Source organism: Coenobita brevimanus, chromosome 73, assembly GCF_032717465.1.
Source record: "Coenobita brevimanus isolate Jiangsu-jjx chromosome 73, ASM3271746v2, whole genome shotgun sequence".
Lineage (NCBI taxonomy): Eukaryota > Metazoa > Arthropoda > Malacostraca > Decapoda > Coenobitidae > Coenobita > Coenobita brevimanus.
This window is the reverse complement of record NC_137026.1, coordinates 3,651,492-3,673,700: the sequence shown is the minus strand read 5'-3', so window position 1 is coordinate 3,673,700 and position 22,209 is coordinate 3,651,492. Positions and strand designations below refer to the sequence as shown.

At 44.1% G+C, this 22,209-nt stretch overlaps 1 protein-coding gene across 1 annotated transcript in view; it reads right to left on the bottom strand.

Moving 5' to 3' along the window:
• Positions 1-22,209, bottom strand: part of LOC145407418 (putative neural-cadherin 2) — a 138,271-nt gene that overhangs the window by 4,098 nt on the left and 111,964 nt on the right. The window contains exons 12-25 of the mRNA XM_080278346.1: positions 21,032-21,234; positions 18,573-18,736; positions 17,641-17,809; positions 15,881-16,096; positions 15,512-15,649; positions 13,358-13,488; positions 12,139-12,484; positions 11,618-11,851; positions 11,196-11,534; positions 10,741-11,083; positions 5,708-5,906; positions 5,239-5,471; positions 4,451-4,639; positions 4,130-4,318 (exon numbers count right to left, since the gene is read on the bottom strand). Of these exons, the coding sequence (XP_080134472.1) occupies positions 4,130-4,318; positions 4,451-4,639; positions 5,239-5,471; positions 5,708-5,906; positions 10,741-11,083; positions 11,196-11,534; positions 11,618-11,851; positions 12,139-12,484; positions 13,358-13,488; positions 15,512-15,649; positions 15,881-16,096; positions 17,641-17,809; positions 18,573-18,736; positions 21,032-21,234 (3,093 nt within the window). The remainder of the gene's footprint in view (positions 1-4,129; positions 4,319-4,450; positions 4,640-5,238; positions 5,472-5,707; positions 5,907-10,740; positions 11,084-11,195; positions 11,535-11,617; positions 11,852-12,138; positions 12,485-13,357; positions 13,489-15,511; positions 15,650-15,880; positions 16,097-17,640; positions 17,810-18,572; positions 18,737-21,031; positions 21,235-22,209) is intronic.

Genomic DNA, 22,209 nt, shown 5'->3' with positions numbered 1-22,209 from the left:
GTACGTCCGAGCCTAAGAATTTTCTTTTCATTTAATGCCCAGGTCTCACTACCATACAACATTAAATTCCTAACACATGATGCATCCCTTGCCACAGATGGAGAGCCCTCTCAATGTCAGGAGAGGCAACAATTCCCTGAATATCCTTCAACCACTCCTTACTCTAGCCACAGAGCTAGCTCCAGTCCCACTTCCAGCACATAACATGTCTCCAAGTAACAAAACTTATTCACCAGCAAGATTAAACCTTTCACACCTGACAATCTCCACATGCTCTCCCCGACACACCGCGCATACTAAATGAGCATTGTCTAGCAGTCCACCTGTAATACCACTACACCTCTTATGCACCCACTTATCGCAAATGCTGCACAAGATGGAATTGCTTCCCACACCCTTGTGGGAAACCGCACATGGCCACTCTCCTTGTTTGACAATGGCCACCAGTCCTACATACCATCACTTTTGTTTCATCTGTACTTACCATGAAACCCTTGTGCCTCATACCATCTCTTCACTTGCTAAATCTTTCTTCTGTCTCCCTTTCATTCTCTGCAGTCAATACCAACTCATTGGCATATAGCATCTCCCACATGAGTTCATTTCATAAGTCACGTGAGAGGGCTTCAAGCATCATGATAAACAATAAGGGGCTCAAGACTGACCCCTGATGCACACCAACCTTCACGGAAAACTCATCACTCAAATCTCCATTCATTCTTACCTGGGTGCAAGCACACACATATACAGCCATAACCACCCTAACCAGCCACTCCTCCATCCCAGTTTTCTGACTGTTCACTTCACCACTCTCTTAGGACTCTGTCAAAGGCCATCACCAAGTCAACAAAAACAAGGTACAGGTCCCTTTCGCGCTCTACATATTTTTCCTGAAGCTGTCGGACAATGCATATGGCATCAGTGGTTTCTTTGTCTGACATAAACCCAAACTGCATCTCATCAATATTTACTCATTCTTTTATCATACTCTCTAGAACTCTATCCACTGCCTTCATTATCTGGTCCAAAAGTTTTATGCCTCTATAACTTCCTCTTTCCAGAGCATCATCCTTCCTGCTGTACACATTTACACTCGCACTCTACTGCCAGTCGTCTGGGACAACAGTCATATATAATCGTACTAATCAAATCACTAACCCCACGCCTATATCTCCTGAGGCCTTCTGCATTTGAGCAGTCAACCCAGACACATATATCACCTTCCCCATCTGCCACCTTCCCCACTTGCATCCTGCCTATTGTGCGGTTCACAGCAGCAGTATCAATCAAAGGCCAAGGGCAACACACCGGATCCCTTCACTCCGAACCTTCCCTGTCCCAGCCGAACTCCTCATTCAGCAACCCGTTATAATGCTCTTTCCAGGCATCTCACTGTTCACCACTACCTTTCCTTCATCACTCTTCACACACTGCTAACCTATGATAACCCTGTTTTCCTTCTTCATCTGATTATACAACTATATATATATATATATATATATATATATATATATATATATATATATATATATATATATATGCGTGTGTGTGTGTGTGTGTGTGTAATGCTAGGTGCAAAAGGCCCGACTCCTCGGTCCTAGAACACCTAACGTGTAGCGGGGTCCTCTTTCGAGACCGGGGCTTAGTGCAATAAAGAGAGGCAGGACACAAAAACTTCAGGCAATAGCCTTTACACGTATATTACCACAGTCAGACACAGGACAAAAACAGTAGATAATACAACACAGTATATGGCAAAGAAATAAAAACCTTAACTAGGATATTAGTATCTCGCAGGATACTGGCTTAACTGATATGGAGGCCAACACAGTAATTCTAGTGCACAGGTGTACAGGGAATCAGGCGCGCGTGGGAGCACGGGAAGTGTCTCACAGAGGGGGGGCGGGACGAGGGGAATGACTCGCGGCGGGCCAGAATAGAGTTACAGAATTACTGGGAGAGAATAAATATTATTAATCCAAACCTAGTATTTTCTAGTAGCAAAGGGGGTTTGACAATTGATTCTATTTCTTGTTTACATTCACGGCAACTGTTAGAAGGGGAATTGTAAAGAGAGAGAATGACACTGGGCTTTCACTGTGTTTACGGTAATATAGGCGGGAGAGTATTATTAACACTTCCTCTACTATTTTCTTATGAGAAGGGACTTTGGAGTATTTTACTACAGGGGATTTCTCGGAGGGATAGTCTTCCTGATTTTCCACAAAGGCTTCACTCGTGAGTCTGATTTACTAGCACTTAGTTTCTACAATCGTCCTTACTCGTCCGCCCGTGATTTCACTCGCCCCGATATTCAACATACATAAAGTTATCATCTGGTACACTAGTTCTGGGGCAATGTCACACTTAACATAAGGCTATCCACTAGTTCTGGGGCAGCACCACACGTAACTTAGTTTATTCACAGAGTGGGGGCGGCGGGGAGACACACCGGCGAAAACTCTGCCAGGATAGAGGCACCCCCAAGGGAGGGCGTGCCGAGAGGGCACGGACGACCTGCAGGGGCGTCTTCTCGCGTCCAGGGCTGCAGGTGGCGAAGGGGCCCGCAGTCTCTGGGTTCAGGGGTGTGGCCCTCGGGACTGGGGCCAAAATGGTTCAGAAATCTCTGGCTCAGATCTCGGCAGGAGATGGAGGTCTTACGCTGCCTCGTGGACGTAGGGAGATCACGTCTGGGCATTCTGGGGAGGGACTGGAGTGACTGAGGACTGTGGTCCCCAGAGTCGAGGGGCGCCGTCAGGGAGGGGCTGCGGCACCGACCTGAACTAGGGTCCGTCAGGTGGGTCTTCTCCAGGGCCAGGCGTAGGGAGTGGAGGCCAGGGGAACCCGTAGGGCCTCGCTGGGGTTCTCCGACACTGGGGGTCCGGGCTCTTGCCTCATGCTGGGGCGATGACACTAGCGACACCTCCTTTTGGCCGTGGGGCCCGGCAATTGGCCGTGGCTGCCCAAGGGCGCGGCTATGAGGCGCCAAGGCCCGGCAATCGGCCGTGGCCTGAGTAGGGGAGTCAGCACACCTCTGGACACCTTCGGAACGGCAATCGGGCGTCTGACGAAGGCGGGAGCGGCAGTAGGCCGTCTCCTTCTGCTGGAGGGAGGAGCGGCAATAGGCCGACTAGGGGGCAGCACCTTCAGAGCGGCAATCGGCCGTCTGGCCAAGGCGGGAGCGGCAGTAGGCCGTCTCCTGCCGGAGGGAGGAGCAGCAATAGGCCGACTCGGGGGCAGCACCTTCGGAGTGGCAATTGGCCATCTGGTGAAGGCGGGAGCGGCAGTAGGCCGTCTCCTTCTGCCGGAGGAAGGAGCGGCAATCAGCCGTCTCGGGAGGGTCACCTTCAGTGCGGAAATCGGCCGTCTGGCGAAGGGAGGAGTGGCAATCGGCCATCTGGCAAAGGGAGGAGCGGCAATTGGCCGTCTCAGGGAAAACACCTTCGGAGCGGCAATCGGCCATCTCCTGAGGGGCGCTGTCTGGAGCTATCTGAGCAGCTCCTCCCCTAGTTGATCTGGCAGTTCCACTCCCCGGAGGTAGTGTCCTTTTCCTGTCAGGGTGACGGTGCGGCAGCTGGGTGTTATAGCGGTGCACGGCATCCCATGGTTCGGCTGCGGCTACTTCATGGAGTCCGGGTGGGGGTGTCTGTGTGTTTCTGGGGGCACTATGCTGTACACCCCGCGTCTCGTTTTCGGGGGCACTATGCTGTACGTTACGCATTTTAATATATATATATATATATATATATATATATATATATATATATATATATATATATATTTATCCCATTGGATCCCACGGGTGCTGAGAGTGGCATGGCACTGGGTGGGTACTAAGCGTACCGCTCTCCGCCTATCGGCTCATAGTTGTGAAGCTCATCGGTCCCTACCTGGGGGTTCCCTACTTTATAAAGACTTGAAGAATCCCAGTTCTGTCCAATATTCCGGACACTAGGCTCCAATGGGTTAAATATATGTATATATATATATATATATATATATATATATATATATATATATATAATCATTATGACCTGCTTTTGCCTTAAATATATCCATTGTTATAATCTTACATGTTTAATGAAAGTCTTAGGCGTTTAAAATATATTATTATAGCAAAGATACTAACCAGACTGTGCAGAGGACAGGGAGTCAGCATTGGACCCGTCCCCCTCATATGCATATGCCCTGAGGTCGTCCTTGGTTTGTAAGGGATCTGGCCACGTTTTTTTTCTCTTCACGTCAGTAACACCCGGAGCCGCTATGATACTGGCCACCTGGGTCACTTTTTCACTCAGTCCAATCTGCATATTTTCCCCTGACAACAATAACAGTAGTAGGGTTAGTGGTTTATCGTAGGTATAAATCTAATGATCAAAATGTGGAGATGGTTTTGAAGATTACGCTACATAACAAGCTCGAGTTAAATGGACCCGTACTAGATCTGTACCTTGCTCCTGGCTGGAACTGGCTTGAGGAAGTTTAAGTCTGTCTAGTAAGGCATGGTTGTGCTCATCTCCCTGTAGTATGATGCCGCCCTCCTGACCCGCCCCCTCCTGCATCTCCCTGGAATCGTTTCTATGTCCTCTGGTAAACCGCTGCTGTCGAAGCCTCAGCGAAATCACCACACCTGCCACCACTGGCGATAATGTATACAAAATTCATGTCACAGGACAGACTGTGATGATGTCACTCTAAGGAGTGACAGTGTAATGAACCAAAGACGTGAGACAGAGGTAAAACACTCAACAGGGTTCAATGAAAATGTAACAAAGATCCTTTTAATATAGTCGTACCTCAGTGAAATTTTTTGTAGACATTTTGCACAATTTAACTGAATTTTGCCATATTAGTTTTCATTTTTTTTTTTTTATCCCACATTCCCATAATCTATGGTACCTCTATGCTTCCATCAATATTTCATTACTGAAAGTGTTTCTGGTTCTGAAAAAGATGCTGGACTCGAATGTCCAATATACCTTACCGGTAGTGCAAGCAGCTGTACGACTGGATTTGTAGGAAAGTGTCTGTGACAAATATTCACTATGATGTAAATAAATAACTTTTTTCTGCTCTCCTAGTTAAGATGTTGCAGTGTTTTTTTTCTAATGCACTGTATTCACATAGGCTATCTGTAAGGTTTACCAAGACAAACTTAAAATACCCGGTAATTCTCCTTACTGCTAGGCAAAATATATCAGTTATGAAGCATGTAGAGCTTGCTAAACCGTATCTTACCAAGCATAAGAACTGATAACGTGATTGCAGCAATGGCGAGTGGAGCAGTGAGTGGGTGTGGTGCAGTTGTGATGTGTGTCCACTGGCAGTGATCCCCCGTGTGGGTGGGGCTGCACACACACTGGTAGCCGGGCTGCAGGTTGTTGCAGGTCCCGCCGTGCAGACATGGCTGCCACAGGCACTCGTTCACGTCACGGCAACTGTTGCCCACCACATGACGTCCAGGACCACAGCTGCACCAGGGGAGCAAAATAACACTAGGTCATTCATGGACGTACCTAATTCCCCTTGAAATAAAGCGTATCATACTGTCTGATAATAATATAGCAATCAAACTGGATTAATGAGAGAGAACAAAAATCCCACAATACCGTTGTCTATACAGCAGTAATGAACTAAGACTGTCTATAAGACGGCAAATTATACTAGAGAAAAAGCATGAAACAAATGAAATCAATCTGTAAAGTACCTGCAGGTGGCAATGCCCCAGGTGGAGATGCATGTGAGAGGTGGGTGGCAGGTGGTGTTAAGACAGGCATCGGGGGCAGAGCAGCCAGACTCCAGACCCTGCCAGCTGGTCACCTGGCCCCACCTGCTACTGTTCATGATGGGGGGCAGCGGCATCGCGTGCCCACACACACGCACGTCATCAACACAAAATATTGAACCTAGTGAGAATTACATACAGTATCATAATGTAGGAGCCATTATATTATGGCGATATATTATCAATATACTCATACAAAATTCAGTGAGTGGAAGTTTTAATCATTCTACTCAGCTGAAGAAATATTAATGATTCTTTGCTTCTGTCACTTGGTAGGTTCATCAGTGATTGCCTTAGTGAAGAATGTTTTTAACCCCTTCATCAAGGTGGGTCTCTCCTAGGCTGAAAAAAAAAAATCCTTAACCTAATTCGGATTAGCTTAAAAATTATATTTCGACTCAGGTAAATATTATCATTCAGCTGAAGGAAATCTTTACTTTCCAAAGCCATGCATAAAACATTATCTGACTGGTGAGGTTAACGAAGTGCTTGTTTAAAAAAAAACTTGTAGATTTTTTTTATAAACTAATTATAGTTCACTGGTAGCTTTCATTATTTGTGCAAATAAACTTTCAAAATATGTACATTTATCTATCTGTCTATATATAAAGATATACAGATACAGGTTGAGACAGTAAGATATACAGATAAAAGATAAATTAGATTAAAAATTTTTCACGCTTGAAGGAATCAATGGTAAGTGTGGTAATTTAATGCAGCTAATATCAATGTAGACCTAACAGCAATACAGTCTGCATACTGTTGGAATGCACTCACCTCGTGACTGCCTGATGCAGTATATCATAAATGGGAAGTGGTGATGAAAAAAGTGATGTGACTACCTGCAGACTATCATGTTTTTTCCTGTCTTCTTCACTTGAAACTTCACCTAATTCCTTCCTTTTTGCAGCTAACCATCTGGACTCTTGATCCAATTCAAAACTTGTATTGTGATTCAGTTATTCAAATAAAATGACTCTCCTACTTTTGTACACCATGATAACCTGGCGCTATGGTTGGGGAGTGGGAATTCACAGTCTGAATTCACCACGATCCACCATCACTCTAAATTCCTCGGGCTAGGCAGAAATAACTTAAGGGTAATATTCATTTACTGCTCCCTAATACTCTGAAGAAGAGTGAAACTAAAATCACAGGAGCAGTTCCTTAATCCCTTCAGCCTAAGCACGTAATTTTCATGACATTCTTGCTACTGTCACACGAATTTAACAAGCTAAAGAGAGTCTTTACAAAATGGAGAGGTTACATAATCCTACACTGACTCTTGCAATATGAAAGGTCTCCCCTGAGCTGAACAGAATCAACTTGAGGTAGGAAGAATGAATAAACAAGACGTCATTAAAGTGAAACACTTAAATTCAAAACTGTCTAAGCACAGCCCTTCATACCTAACACTGTTTCACAATGGAACCCACTTTGGAGCCACTTTTAGTCCATGACAATCCGTACCACTGTGCCTTCACCCATACTGTGGTCTTTCCTTTCACCTGCTCATCAACCCCCAAATACTGTTCCCTTCTTCCTAGCCTTTGTTCCTGACTTTAATCTGTTGTTAAGTCAACAACCAAATACTTAAGCACTTCTCCGGCTCCAAATATTCCATATTCAGTTTACTTTCATATCGCTGTGCTGTCTCAATACAACATTTCACCACCTTGCCATTTTGTCACACTTAATCTCAGTTTCCTCCTCATATGAACTCTTTGAAAAGCAGTTACTAACTGCAAAACTTTACCTTGAGTGTGTATTCAATTTTGTATCATCTGCACACTTCCAAGTCTCTCTGCAACCCCTGAACTTTCCTCTCCTCTCACCTCAAAACTTTTATATCTATCCTCCTCATCATTCCAGTAACAAACAAAATGAACAGCCAGGGAGACATCACCACATCCGATGCACCCTATTTTATCCCAAGACCTCCACGCGTCTCTTTTTTCATTTACATGAGTGCCCTGTTCCTTTGGTGAAAACTCTTCAATGCTTTTAGGTATTTCCTGCCTACCCCTAACGTGTGAAACACTTGCTGTAAAGCATCTCTATCATGTTTGTCAAACACCTTCCCAGGTTCACTGGAGTGACAGACTGATTCCACCCCCTTTTTTATATAACTTTCATGCGTTTCTCAAGGCAAGCTGATCCATACACTGGTTGCCACACTTAAAAACTCCCTGTTCCCTCCTAATATTGCATTGTGTATGATGCTCTGAACTTCCCATCACCTATCTTCCATACACCTTAACTGGTATGCTCAACAGCGACAGACTGATTCCACCCTTTTTTATATATATTCCTAATACTTGAGCATTCTATTTTTGTTTCACATGCTTTTATACACTGGTACAATACATTCACTCTGCCTGTCTTCTGGTATCTTACTTCAGTCCAAGCATATAACCTATTTAAAGGTCTAATCAACCACTTTGCAACATTAACCCCTTTCTTTCCTATCACAACCTTCTTTCCGATCGTCAGTATGGGTTCCGTCAGGGACGCTCCACTGGCGATCTTCTCACCTACCTTTCAGACTCCTGGTCATCCTCCTTTCGGGACTTTGGCGAAAGCTTTGCCATTGCACTTGACATCTCAAAGGCTTTCGATCGAGTCTGGCATAAATCTTTAATTTCTAAACTGCCCTCCTACGGTTTCTATCCTTCTATCTGTGCCTTCATCGCTAGCTTCCTTTCTGGTCGTTCTATAGCCGCTGTCGTAGACGGCCATCGTTCTTCTCCTAGATCTATCAACAGTGGTGTTCCTCAGGGCTCTGTCCTATCACCATCTCTCTTCCTTTTATTCATCAATGATCTTCTAAGCTGTACATCTAACCCTATCCACTCATACGCTGATGACTCCACCTCTTCATCTTTCCATTCGATTCCCGCAACGCCCATATCAACAGTTACTTCAAGAAACAAGGGATGAGGCTATGGCACACCTAATGTCTGACTTGGCTCATATCTCTGACTGGGGTAAAAATAATATGGTTGTCTTTAATGCATCTAAGACTCAGTTCTTACACCTATCAACCCGACAAAATCTTCCACAGGTATACCCACTAATGTTTAATAATATTCAGATTAATCCTGCATCATCCTTGAACATGCTTGGGGTTTCATTTACTCGGGACTTATCTTGGAAAGATCATATTACATCTCTTGTAAAATCTGCTTCCAAGAGATTGGGTGTGCTAAGCCGACTCCGCTCTTTCTTTACCCCTGCACAATTGTTGACTCTATACAGGGGTTTTATCCGCCCCTGTGTGGAGTACAACTCTCATGTGTGGGGAGGCTCCCCACATACAGCTCTTCTCAATAGGGTGGAGTCAAAGGCTTTTCGTCTCATTAACTCTCCTCCTCTTACTGACTCCCTTCAACCTCTGTCTCTTCGCCGCACTGTTGCATCTTTATCTCTTTTCTATCGCTACTTTAATGGTCACTGCTCCTCTGAACTGTCTGCTTGCATTCCTCCACCTCTACGACGTGCGCGTAGCACCCGTCTGGCAGCAAACTCTCATCCCTTTTCTGTTCAACTCTCTAATGCAAGAGTTAACCGTTACTCCCAGTCTTTCATTTATGCAACAGGTCAGCTCTGGAACTGTCTCCCTCTGTCTGTATTTCCTCCTGCCTATGATCTCCAGTCTTTCAAACGTAGTGTGTCCAGGCATCTCAAAATGATCGGATCTTGAATTTGGCTCTCTATTGTATTTTGTTTTTCTCTTGGAGGGAACTGTTACTGCGGGCTCATGGCCTTTGGTTCCTTCTTCCTCGCATAAAAAAAAAAAAAAAAAAAAAAAAAAAAACTCTTTGTAGACACTCGTCACTGTGCTGCTTTACCAGACTTATTCGTTAATGCGTCTCTGCATCTTGCTTTCTACCCTGTCACACCCACTGATCTCCTCCCCATTTTAATCTGCACAAGCAAGTTTTCCATCCATGCTTTGTGGAAATTTACATTCAAAGTCTTTAAATACTCACACCATCCCTTCTTCTCAAAAAGAGTCTATTGCTGCTTTTCCATTTGTCTCCCTTACTGCTCTACTCATTATATCATTCCCCTTCTTTCCAAAACAAATACATGTGGCAGGTTGCAAGCACAGATATAGTCTTACGAGTTTTACATTTCATCCCTTTGGCTTTTTTTTTTTCTCTTGCTTACTTTTCAAGGTGAAGCAAGTAGATGAGAAGGTGCACGTGCCACACTGCTTTTTTTTTTTTCTTTTATCTCCCGCCTTCAGCAAGGCGTGTGTCTGTGTGCATGTGCATCTGCTGCAAAAGTATCTCGAAAGGTTGGGGACGAATTTTCACCAAACATTCAGGAAACTGCAACTAGGTGGAGGTCCAGAAGTCTATTACTTCTTGTGAGGATTTGATCAAAGACGATCGAATGACAGCAATCATATAATCTTTTCACTTTTTGACTGAATTCCGTACCGTTTTGTGAAATTTCTTCACATTTAACATGTAGGTAGTCTGTATTTTAGCAAACAACATATTTTGGTGGATGATTAACATTCGACCCCCGAAAGCTTTTGTCTCGTTTTTAAAAGTGGTGTTATTGAAAAAAAAAAAAACATTGGTACTTTCCACTATGGATGTATTATGGATATAATCATGTTTTCAGTGGCAGTCAAGACTCGATGTACAGAATGACGCTGGACATGGCTTTTCCAATTTCTTTCGCAACACAGGAACATGAAATTCCTACGATTGTGGATTCTTGAACAAAGAATTTCTTTGAACGGAGTGATGTGTAATATTTTCTGGTTAGTAAATGATCTTTTATGGAAATATGAAAATGATGTAACCACTCTCACAAAGTGTCACCTTAGAGTGAACTAAAATGGAGAAAATATTACATGATATAATACTACTGCCCTTCGATGTATCACAATTTCAGAGTTATTCACTAAAAACATATTCAAAGGAAACAGTACTTACTGTCCTCATCTTCATCAGTTTTGCCAACAAAGTCTGTTCCCAACAGCTCAGAACTCCCCTTTCCCAGCATCACACCATCATCAGTGTCCACATGCAGGGCCAGCGGGGGGTGACGGGGTGGACCTCCCAAGTGCGCCTCCTCCCCTGGGGCAGCCAGAACAGCGAGTGTCTCATTGCGGTGCCATCCATCCTCATCGTCGACGGCCACCACCAAACTGTGGCCATGACGTTCACCTTTGACCGTGTGCCACTCTCCATCACCCAGTGGCTGACCCTCAACACAGGCAGTGACTTCCGCCCGCCCTGTCCCCGACACCCGCAAACATGCCACTCCCTCCTGCAGCTGGGGAGAGCCGTGAATGATATAATGAATACTAAACGCATAAATTATCTAACTGAATAGCATGGCAACAACTGTGCACCTAAGCAAAATTTACATCAGCAAAACGACTTACATAAAGTGTAAAAGCAGCATCTTTCTGGTGTGCAGCCAGGCTGAGCAAAATTATATTCTTTGGTCCTCTAGTCCTTAAACGCATCTGCACTATCACCACCTGCGGCGCTGGCGTGAAGGTCAGTGCCAGCTTGATGTAGGAAGAGTAATTGAAAGTTGCGGGAAGGGTGGGTGTGTCACATCCTGACCCAGTCCACCCTGGGTCACACTCACACTGTGGCTGGTTTAGGCCACCCACACATTGTCCGCGGTGTCCACAGCCACCCTCACATGCCTTTTCCTGGGGTTGGCAACTTCTCAAGCCACCCCTACTGTAGGCTGGTTCACCCAGATCCACCAGCTGCAACAAAGCTGAGAGACAGTAATGGTTGCTGTGCCTGGGACATGGTAAAGCTGACACACGTATACTAACCAATGCCTCACCTGACCATTGATGCGCAACTGTGATATGCATCCAGCAAGTTGCCTTGATGTCGGCGCCTTCCTCCACCCATGGTCGGCAGAACTGGGTGGTGTATGAGCCAAGCCACCCACTTGCAACAGCCATGGTGCCAGGCCTTTTGGACTACTCCAGGATGCCCTTGCTGCACAATGGCCATCATCCACGGAAGTGTTATGGTGCCCACGGCCACATAGGTCCACCACCATTGCCACACCCTGTATTTAATCATTATTTTCTTCCTAACCTACCTCACATGATATTAATCATCGCTCACATTCACCATTTGAGCATTAGGTACTTCCCTTATAATTAGAATATAGTCATCCTATTGCAATCTGCAAACCCTGGGGCTCTTGATTTCATAATTTCATTCACAAAAAACATACTATCATATATATATATATATATATATATATATATATATATATATATATATATATATATATATATATATAATACATTGGCTTCATCAACTATTCAAGAATAAAGTACAGTGACGAACCTCTGTGCTTAACCTTAGGTGCAGGGCATGCCAGTCGCCATCATTAATTGCTGTAGGGACCTCTAGGTGTATGACCCCAGCAACACCTTCTACCAGCAGCTGTGGGCGGCCATGCCACAGCTGGAGGGCCAGCATGGGCGTGGGCGGGTGATTGGGGTGGCGTGGCATGGGCGCCGTGGGCCCTGAGTAGAGCACCAGGGCGTGGGGGCGGCGGGTGAGGACACGGAGGGAGATGGTCAGGGGAAGGCAGGGGGGCAATGGTCGCACCCAGGCCCAGTCCTTCCCAGAGAACGTACGGCTCAGGATCTTGCACTGGGGCCCCCACGACCCACCGGGACACACACACCTGACAACCAGATGATTCATTAAACCATTCACTGTCCTTCCAGCAAATAGTCAGCCAAAAAAATTTTCAGGTATCCAAAAAGCGTGTCAAGGACAAAAATTAGTGGTCATAGTGTATATAACCTCACTTTCAAGCCCACATAAAGCCTCACCTGTCCCTTAAATGAAGCCTCCCCTACGTCCTCGCCCAAATAATGCGATGAGGGTATAAGAATTTTGCGATACACTCCTGTGTGTGTGTGTGTGTGTGTGTGTGTGTGTGTGTGTGTGTGTGTGTGTGTGTGTGTGTGTGTGTGTGCACGCACACATAAATTACAGAAGGGATATTTTTGTCTCTTGCTGAGTAAAGAAAAATTGGGGCTTTAAAGCACTCTACACTGTATTTCTTACCTCTACACTGGTACGATATTTGTTGCCCTATCCATCACATTTTTGTGTGTTGGACTCTGGCCTCGGAAAATACAGTGCATTACCTGAGGCCCGGCAATGCTCCTCCATGCCATACACCTTCACAAGTCTCTGTGTGACACACCGGATCTCTGCAATTCATTCTGCTGACTGTACTTTGGTAGTCCTGTTACTGTTATTGTGTTTTATTAACCCATATTGATAGTGCTTTTCCTAATGTCTTAAAATCTCTTATAGGGGATTAGGATATAAATGACATAATTCATAATGCAATGGTTTGTCTTGGTATGGACTGTACATTTATGCAAAAGAAAATACACACACACACACACACACACACACACACACACACACACGCTTGAAGCCATACTTCCCAGTCACTGAAATGAAGAGCATTGCCAATCACTTTATTTTTCTCTAGACCACACCCATACCTGCCATTTAAAAACGTCTATGGACCTCTTACCTGCCCTCTGGGAGACAGCGACCACTGTTGCGGCAGGAAGTTGGTGTGCAGGTCTGGGGGTCACGGTGGCTGCAGTCCTGTGCACGAGTGAGGCGTGGTGTTACCAGAGCCGTGGAGTTCGTGTCCACAACCTGCACACCACACATGATGAGTTTCTGCTTACTATCTATACTGATTATCAGAATCTGGTTAACATTTACTGCTGTGCTATCCAAGGCACATAATTACTATATGCATTATGTCAACACCATGACTCTACATTACTGCAATTGCCCCAGTTACTATCATGTTTGATGCTGCCTGCTTATTTTTGCCATCGGGTGTCGGGGAGATTATGTGGAGATTGTCAGGTGAGAAAGAACTGATCTTGTTGGTGAGTCTCTTGAGTGTAGGGAAGAGTTTTGTTGCTTGGGAGACATGCTGTGTACCGAAGGTGGGGCTGGAGCTAGCTCTGCGGCTCGAGTGAAGAGTGGCTGGAAGAAGTTTGGGGACCTTTGACCTCTCCTGACACTGGGAGGGCTCTCTCTCCATGCTAAGGCATATTTGTATGTAGCATGTGTTAGGAGTGTGATGTTGTACGGTACTGAGGCCTGGGCAGTGAAAAACGATATCTGTAGGCTCAAACGTACAGAAATGACAATGATTTGGTGGATATGTAGTGCATCCATGAATGCAAGGCCTGGGGGGGCTAGGTTTAAGACTGCAGAATTGAGAGGAAGGAGGAGACTGGAGTGTATTGGTGTTGTGATAAGGAGGGGTAGATTGAGATGGTTTGGGCATGTGGAGAGGATGGGAGTTAGACAATTGGGCGCAGAAAGTGAGAAGTGCAAACGTCAGGGATAGGGTTGCGAGAGGCAGACCAAAAAAGGCCTGAGACGGGGTCATAGAGTGTGACTTCAGGGGTATGGGACTGAACAGGAACGTTGCCAGAGGTCAAGCAGTATGGAAAGCTGCCATGAGGTGACTAAGGTTGATGCATGCAAGCATGTTGGAGCCGTTATAAACGAAACAAAACGACGAGGGTTCATACATTCCCAAAGTAACTGATACATTTATACCAAACATTTGAGGAAAAATAATCATTTGCATACAGCTTGAGCTGGGTTTCGTAAAACAATAATGAACCATACTCGTTAAGATCTCACATAATCTACAACAATGTTCAAGTTGTATTACCTCCAGTATGCACAGTCTTCCTGTTACAGCTTTTACTCCCTCTCTATCACACAAATTACTATACAGAACTAGCTATGAGATCTCAAAATTTTTACCATACTGTGAAAACTTAAAAAAATATATATCAAAAAATAATAATAACGCTCTATGTAAAAGAAAATAACAGTGATTGTTATTGATAAAGATTTAAAAGCAATGAGGCCTACTTCATAAACTTTCTTTGGGAGACATACTACCATTATCAAAAGACAGAGGAAGAACTTAATGAAACATGAAGACTGCAGTTTGCGAATCTTTTCTTATTGTTCGAATTTAGTTATTAGTTTAGGCATTCTTAGACTTTTTCTTACCACGTTCCTCCTGAGTTATTAGATCACTGATCTGTACCTCCATTAATGAGGCACTGGATAAAAATTAATGCTCCAGTAACAGTAGTCCATAACAGAAGGGCACTGTAACACACTTTTTTTTTTGAAAAACTACTGCAACAGTAATTACTTTGTCGAGCAAAGAAGTTTCAATATATTGCTGCAGTTTTGTGTCAGTGTACACAATAATGGAATGATAAAAAAACAATATACCATCTGAGTAAAATGGATATTATATGCTTCAAGGAAACAAGTTTTTCAGTTCTCAGTAATCATTTCATGACTTCCATTAGCAAAAATAGAATAATCTCTATGGATTATTCACCTGCCTCCAAAGTACCCCCTGGGAACCCTCTTAGGTACTCCAGGGGTTTCACACATCCCAGTTTGAGAACCCCTGGATTGGATTAACAAATCCACACACAGACAATGATGTAGAAGAGCAATTTCCAGAAAGGAGGTGTCAGACTTCTTCACAAGACAAGTGTAATCAAGGAGCCCTTTATGTATTACACGTGAAATAATGGGGCCGCACACAAACGGAGTGATTAAAAAAAACAACAACAACATGAGTCATGCAATACCAGACACGAAGAAACCATGACTCAACCTGAAGAGGCAGTGAGGTGGAGGGACTGGAAGCGGCTGGGGGGTCTAGCTGGCTGTCGTGGATTTTCTGACTATAGTCGGGGTTCAACCCAACTGTTGTTGCTTCCATCACCACTGTCAAGTTAGTAGCTGCCCCTAGCTAAGAAAATAAAGGCAATATCAAAATGATGGGTATCTATATCAGACCTTGGTGTAATACAGTGTTGCAGACACACCCTGGCTGGTTATGTGCAGTCCTCATTAAGATAATACATTTAAATTACTAAGCTGTATTTCTTATCAAGGTCACTACGATGAAATGACTAACAGAGATATGCACTCCTCTGCAAATATGAAAATATGCTATACAAAAATATGCGAGTTCACAGACCTGTTTGGCATGCAGTGCCAGAAGTCCCCGCAGCTTGACAGGGTCCATGTAGCCAGCGTCTGACACCTTGACACTCAGCCACACGGCAGTAACAGGGGCTGCCACTGAGAGTAGGGCAGGATGGCCCTCCACACTCAACACCTCCACGGTGCGAGCAGCGCCACCCACTACCCGCCGCACTCCCTCCACAACCCTCCCCAGCCCGCTCCTTCCATCCTGGAAAAAATAAAAAAAAGACCATTTTTATATAGCATGCTTTCGTCATTTAACTTCATAATATATGCATTACTTTTATGTCACAAAAGCAATTCACTATGCCCACAATGCAATGCAGCCAGCAGTACCGCAACACAATCATTTCATGCACCACACTATCACAACATAAATATTTCGACATAACCTCAACAAATGACCTCTAGAAGCAACTCTTGTTGGTTTTCTGGGGTGCACTGGGTTCACGTCCAGTCGAGCCTCAGGTTGTAGCAACAACGATTTCACATGCTTGGGAATCATAACCGTCAATCATCACCATCACCATCATCATCATCATCATCTAATCCTGTGTTACCCCAAAGGAGCGTAGGATCCCAAGGCTAGGCAAGTTGGTCCTGACATTTAAGATGTGAGTAACCAGACTCACACATCCCTGAGTGGCATAACGTGAACCCCAACCAACCCTTGTATATAAACCTACGCAGGATCAATCCGGTTGGAGCGCCTTAATTAAACATCACTGAGTTTATCTGCCTCAGATCTGGATGCAAGTGTTAAAGACTGTGTGTGTGTGTGTGTGTGTGTGTGTGTGTGTGTGTGTGTGTGCGTGCTCTGCATCCTGCTCTACAACCTGGTATGCATAAGCAAGGTGCAAAAGTGCAGTGAAGTATGAAAGAACACTGACTAATTATTCATGTCTGAAGACAGATACTCGTAAATGACTGTGCTGGTTAACAACACAAGAGTTGACAAGATTGGAGTGTCGAGGATTGTATTATCAAGGATAATTGTAGTGCATAAGGTGAAAATGAGTTCCTCAAAACATTAGAAAACAGATAACTGAGAAACATATCAGTGGCAGGTGCAACGGAAAACATTAGTGCAGGGGGAACTAATGACTGTGAATGAGAAAAAAGTAGTGACAGACATTTGTGCCGGGAGCAGTGTTTTATTATGAGTGCTATAACTAGGCGTGGTGATTCAAAGATAGGATACGAAGTACAAAACGGCGGGGTTGTGGCTGGGTTGTATTTATACTGATAGTGATGAAGATACTTTGGTTTCCAGACAGAGGAAGTTGATAGATCTAACACTACAAAACCACTTGACCTTACCTTGGAAACTCTGAAACTCTGACATATCCGTGGAAACTGATACTGCTTAGACAATCTGAAGGTTAATGATGTGGGACTGACTTCATTACCTGAGAGCTGCTTTCGGAATTCCTGACTGTTACTTGTAAGACAAACTAGGTTAGTATCTGGATGTAACATGAAGATGTACAACTCTGAAGAAATTGTGTTACTAATGAAACATTACTGTGCGTTGGGAATGTGATGATCTCCTGTGATGGCCTCGGATATGATGTTACCTGAGGAATCCAGTCTACCCCGGATAAGAGTTCCAGATCCGGGGTGGGGTGGGGGGACAGGGAGGTGCTCTCTAAAGGATCTACCTGGGGGGTTGACACCTGAGGGATCCAGCCCCCCAGGGGTGTGTAGTCTTACTTGAAGGGGCCATCCCCTGCGGTGGTTTGAGGGTGTTACCTGAGGAGTCCAACCCCGGGTGAGGGCCTCAGGCGTGGTGGGGGTGAGGGTGAGGGGGGCAGCATGGGCCAGGGCGTCGGGGGACAGCACCCGCACCACCACCGTCACGTTAGCACCCACGTCTTTCTGGCCCCACAGTCGGTCATTCACTGCCAGACGCAGCTCGTACCTGCACATACACACAGGCACTGCAGCTTGTACCTGCACATACACACAAGCAGCTGCAACTCATATCTGCACTTACACACATCTCAGATGCAGCTCATATCAAACATCTCAGATGCAGCTCATATCAACATGTACCCACTCACCTATACTGTATGTATGCTGGTCTGCAGTGTCAGACAGGTTCGTCTTAGAAGCTACACCTACAGGTCAACCACAACTTGAAGTGACACATACACTCAGATCTCATGTGTGCACGTATGTATGCTGCAAATACAGCTGTTATTCCGACTGGTGTTTTCTACCACCTGACCATTAATAATACTAAACCTGATACACTTCCCATTCCAACATCTCACTGACGAAAACAGAGACAAATGAGAGATACTGCTTACCATGCACCATATAATTAGTATATAAGTGCAAATATAGAAAGTTTCATAGATATGGTTGTGTGTGTGTGTGTGTGTGTGTGTGTGTGTGTGTGTGTGTGTGTGTGTGTAAAGTCTTAGAAATTCCTTACTACTGGAGCATTTACCAACAAAGATTTGGAATAAAAAATTGTTAGAGATACTAGTTTTCTCTATGGAAGACATTATACTGTAGCTGTGATGGACTGCCTCTCACACACCATGGATGCATACATGTAGGGACGACTACCGAACACAACGACTCTGAGAATCATCATGCATCTTTAATGGCCTAATGAGACCTATGTGAATCTAGGTCAATGAAAAAAAAAAAAGTCAGTGTGTGTTGTAACTCACCTTCCCTCCCTGACCTGGCTGGAGGCCAGGAGGTTGCCAGTGTGAGTATTGAGGGAGAAGAGCGGGTGTGGAGAGTCAACCCAGCTGAAAGTCTTGTCGTTTAGGTCCCAGTCGTCTGGATCCTTCACAAACACTCGCCCCAGAGGGGCTTCTGCCGCACCACCCTGACAGATTAAAACTGAGGTTGATTTGCTTACTGTGTGTTGGAGGTGCCGTCCAAGTTTCTGGGTGTCTGTCCTAGATTAAGGACATTTAACATATCATAGACAAATCATGGAATATATACAAAAAGTAAACCTTCTGTTTATTTTTATTCTGTTTTGAATGTTCTCTTTAACTAAAGCAATCCTCTCTCCTTCAACAATCTGTGTACACTATTCATCAATTCCTTTGGTACCACTGTGTATGTTCCCTCCCTCACTTGCTCACTTTATCATCTCCTGCATAACCTCCCTTATCTTTCTCGTATTGCCTCTTGTCTCTCACTGTCACTAAAACCCACATAATCTAGCATTCAATCTTTAGTCACCTTTATAGTTTCTCCCTCTCCCATATAATTCATTCCCTGTATAATGAAACTCGCAATCCAGAGATAATTTTCCTCCAGCCCTTGGCTATCATGTTAAAGTCAGACCCTTTTTGATGTTCAGTTTGCTTCTTCGACCAATAATATTCTTTGGGTGTTCCTAGTCCAATGCTAGAGCTAACCAAAATGCTTAATTCATAGGCTGTTGTTGGATTCTGGGGACATTGCACTTGACATCTCAAAGGCTTTCGATCGAGTCTGGCATAAATCTTTAATTTCCAAACTGCCCTCTTACGGTTTCTATCCTTCTATCTGTGCCTTCATCGCTAGCTTCCTTTCTGGTCGTTCTATAGCCGCTGTTGTAGACGGCCATCGTTCTTCTCCTAGATCTATCAACAGTGGTGCTCCTCAGGGCTCTGTCCTATCACCAACTCTCTTCCTTTTATTCATCAATGACCTTCTAAGCTGTACATCTAACCCTATCCACTCATACGCTGATGACTCCACCCTTCACTTTTCCATTCGGTTCCCGCAACGCCCATCTCAGCAGTTACTTCAACAAACAAGGGATGAAGCTATGGCACACCTAATGTCTGACTTGCCTCGTATCTCTGACTGGGGTAAAAATAATCTTGTTGTTTTTAATACATCTAAGACTCAGTTCTTACACCTATCAACCCGTCTAAATCTTCCACAGGTATACCCACTAATGTTTAATAATATTCAGCTTAATCCTGCATCATCCTTGAACATGCTTGGAGTTTCATTTACTCGGGACTTATCTTGGAAAGATCATATTACATCTCTTGTAAAATCTGCTTCCAAGAGATTAGGTGTGCTAAGCCGACTCCGTTCTTTCTTTACCCCTGCACAATTGTTGACTCTATACAGGGGTTTTATCCGCCCCTGTGTGGAGTATAACTCTCATGTGTGGGGAGGCTCCCCACATACAGCTCTTCTCAATAGGGTGGAGTCAAAGGCTTTTCGTCTCATCAACTCTCCTCCTCTTAATGACTCCCTTCAACCTCTGTCTCTTCGCCGCACTGTTGCATCTTTATCTCTTTTCTATCGCTACTTTAATGGTCACTGCTTCTCTGAACTGTCTGCATGCATTCCTCCACCTCAACGACGGACGCGTAGCACCCGTCTAGCAGCAAACTCTCATCCCTTTTCTGTCCAACTCTCTAATGCAAGAGTTAACCGTTACTCCCAGTCCTTCATTTATGCAACAGGTCAACTCTGGAACTGTCTCCCTCTGTCTGTATTTCCTGCTGCCTATAATCTCCAGTCTTTCAAACGCAGTGTGTCCAGGCATCTCGAAATGAACGCATCTTGAATTTGGCTCTCTCTTGTATTTTGTTTTTCTCTTGGAGGGAACTGTTATTGCAGGCTCATGGCCTATGGTTCCTTCTTCCTCGCATAAAAAAAAAGAAAGTGCTATTGGTCAAGAATGTACGCATATTGAGGTACATATTTGGATTCACTCAATATTCCTGTGACTAAGTTCCGTGTCAAGAGTATCAATCATGACCATATCTGAGCTAAATCACCACAGTCCATTCTAAATGTAGTAAATATCTGAGCTAATCGCCACAGTCCATTCTAAACGTAGTGGAATAATCTACTTTTACTGAAAGTTCACCAGGTAGTAATTAAAAGAGTACAGTTCGCGAAATAGGAAAATACCTCCATCTTTAACCAGTGAGGCAACATCCTAAGTTCTTCTAACTGAACATCATTTTTATAAACCTTTCACAATGTGCAATGTGCACTCTGTCCTATACTTTTATTTGTGCCTGCGGACTCATATCACTTAAAAATTATTGTCACAAACTGAGATAAAATTATTTAGGTCATTTTTCTTGGGTCACAGGCAGACATCTTACAATTTATCACGTATTTAATATTCAGTGAAAGTAATGCCAGAACTCACCTGAGGCTTCCACAGGTAAACGGTCTTTGTACCCGGCTGCATGGGATTATCATTGATGTCATCAACAATGACAGTGACAGTGTGAGTAGCGGTGAGGCCGCCAGCATCGGCCACAATCACTGCCACCAGTAACTGGGGATACTGCTCGCGGTCCAGTGTGGCCACCGTCCGCAGTTCGGCTCCGCCTCGACCACTGTCAAGATCTGTTGCACACGGTTACCATAGAATATCATGTTATAGTGGATATATGAAGTGTGGCAAAGAAGACTGTGAAAGATTATGACACATGAAGATGATGCTGAGAAAAGTGAGCTAGATGACAAGAGTAAGCTCTGTGAGGATACAGGTCACGAATATTTGTTACGTACCATCCACAGAAAACCAGATCTTACAGAGCTTTCTATCAGTCAAATTATGATGGACAACTTGCTTTCGTATTTGATGACAAACAATTCTTTCCCGTGACTGACGATATATCTCAGTTATGAAATTAGTACACGTCTACACAATGTCTCGAACCTTTCCTGACCTGCAAATTACCGGGACATGTACGTCTAATGTTCTTTAACAATTAGTTAAACATTCACTGCATCATAATGCTGTCAGGTGAAAATACTGTGGTGCTGTGCTAATGATGTTGTCGGTAAAGTGAATGGGTAATGACAATTTCTTCGGAAAATCACAGTGAGACTGAATCATGCTCATCATGACCATTAATCATTTTCCTTCAAACGCACATAGGATAAGTAGAGTCTAGGAGCTAGAGTAGCAAACAGGGACGTAGGTACAGCCAAACAGGTATAAGCAAAACCCAGTGCGTAACTTCAGACAAGAGATCCATCTACTCATTAAATTTTTGAAAATTTCAATTCTGCATTCCAATCACAAGGTACCTCCATAGTCATTTTAGAAACATTTGCACTTCTTGCTATGTTCATCACACACATGACATTCATTCCAGTCTCTATTTGCGTGTTATCAGTTTTCTTTCCTAATATCCTTATATATTTCTGCCCCACAAAATGTCACGTATTTATCTGGTTACTTTCGTTAACATAAACCATACACTTACACATTCCTGTTATCATTAACTTTGTTCACAATTTCTTTTACCACTCCAGTCAACCTACTGTGCAACATGAAGACCTACAAGATTAGCAGGCAGATTCTGTTGCACA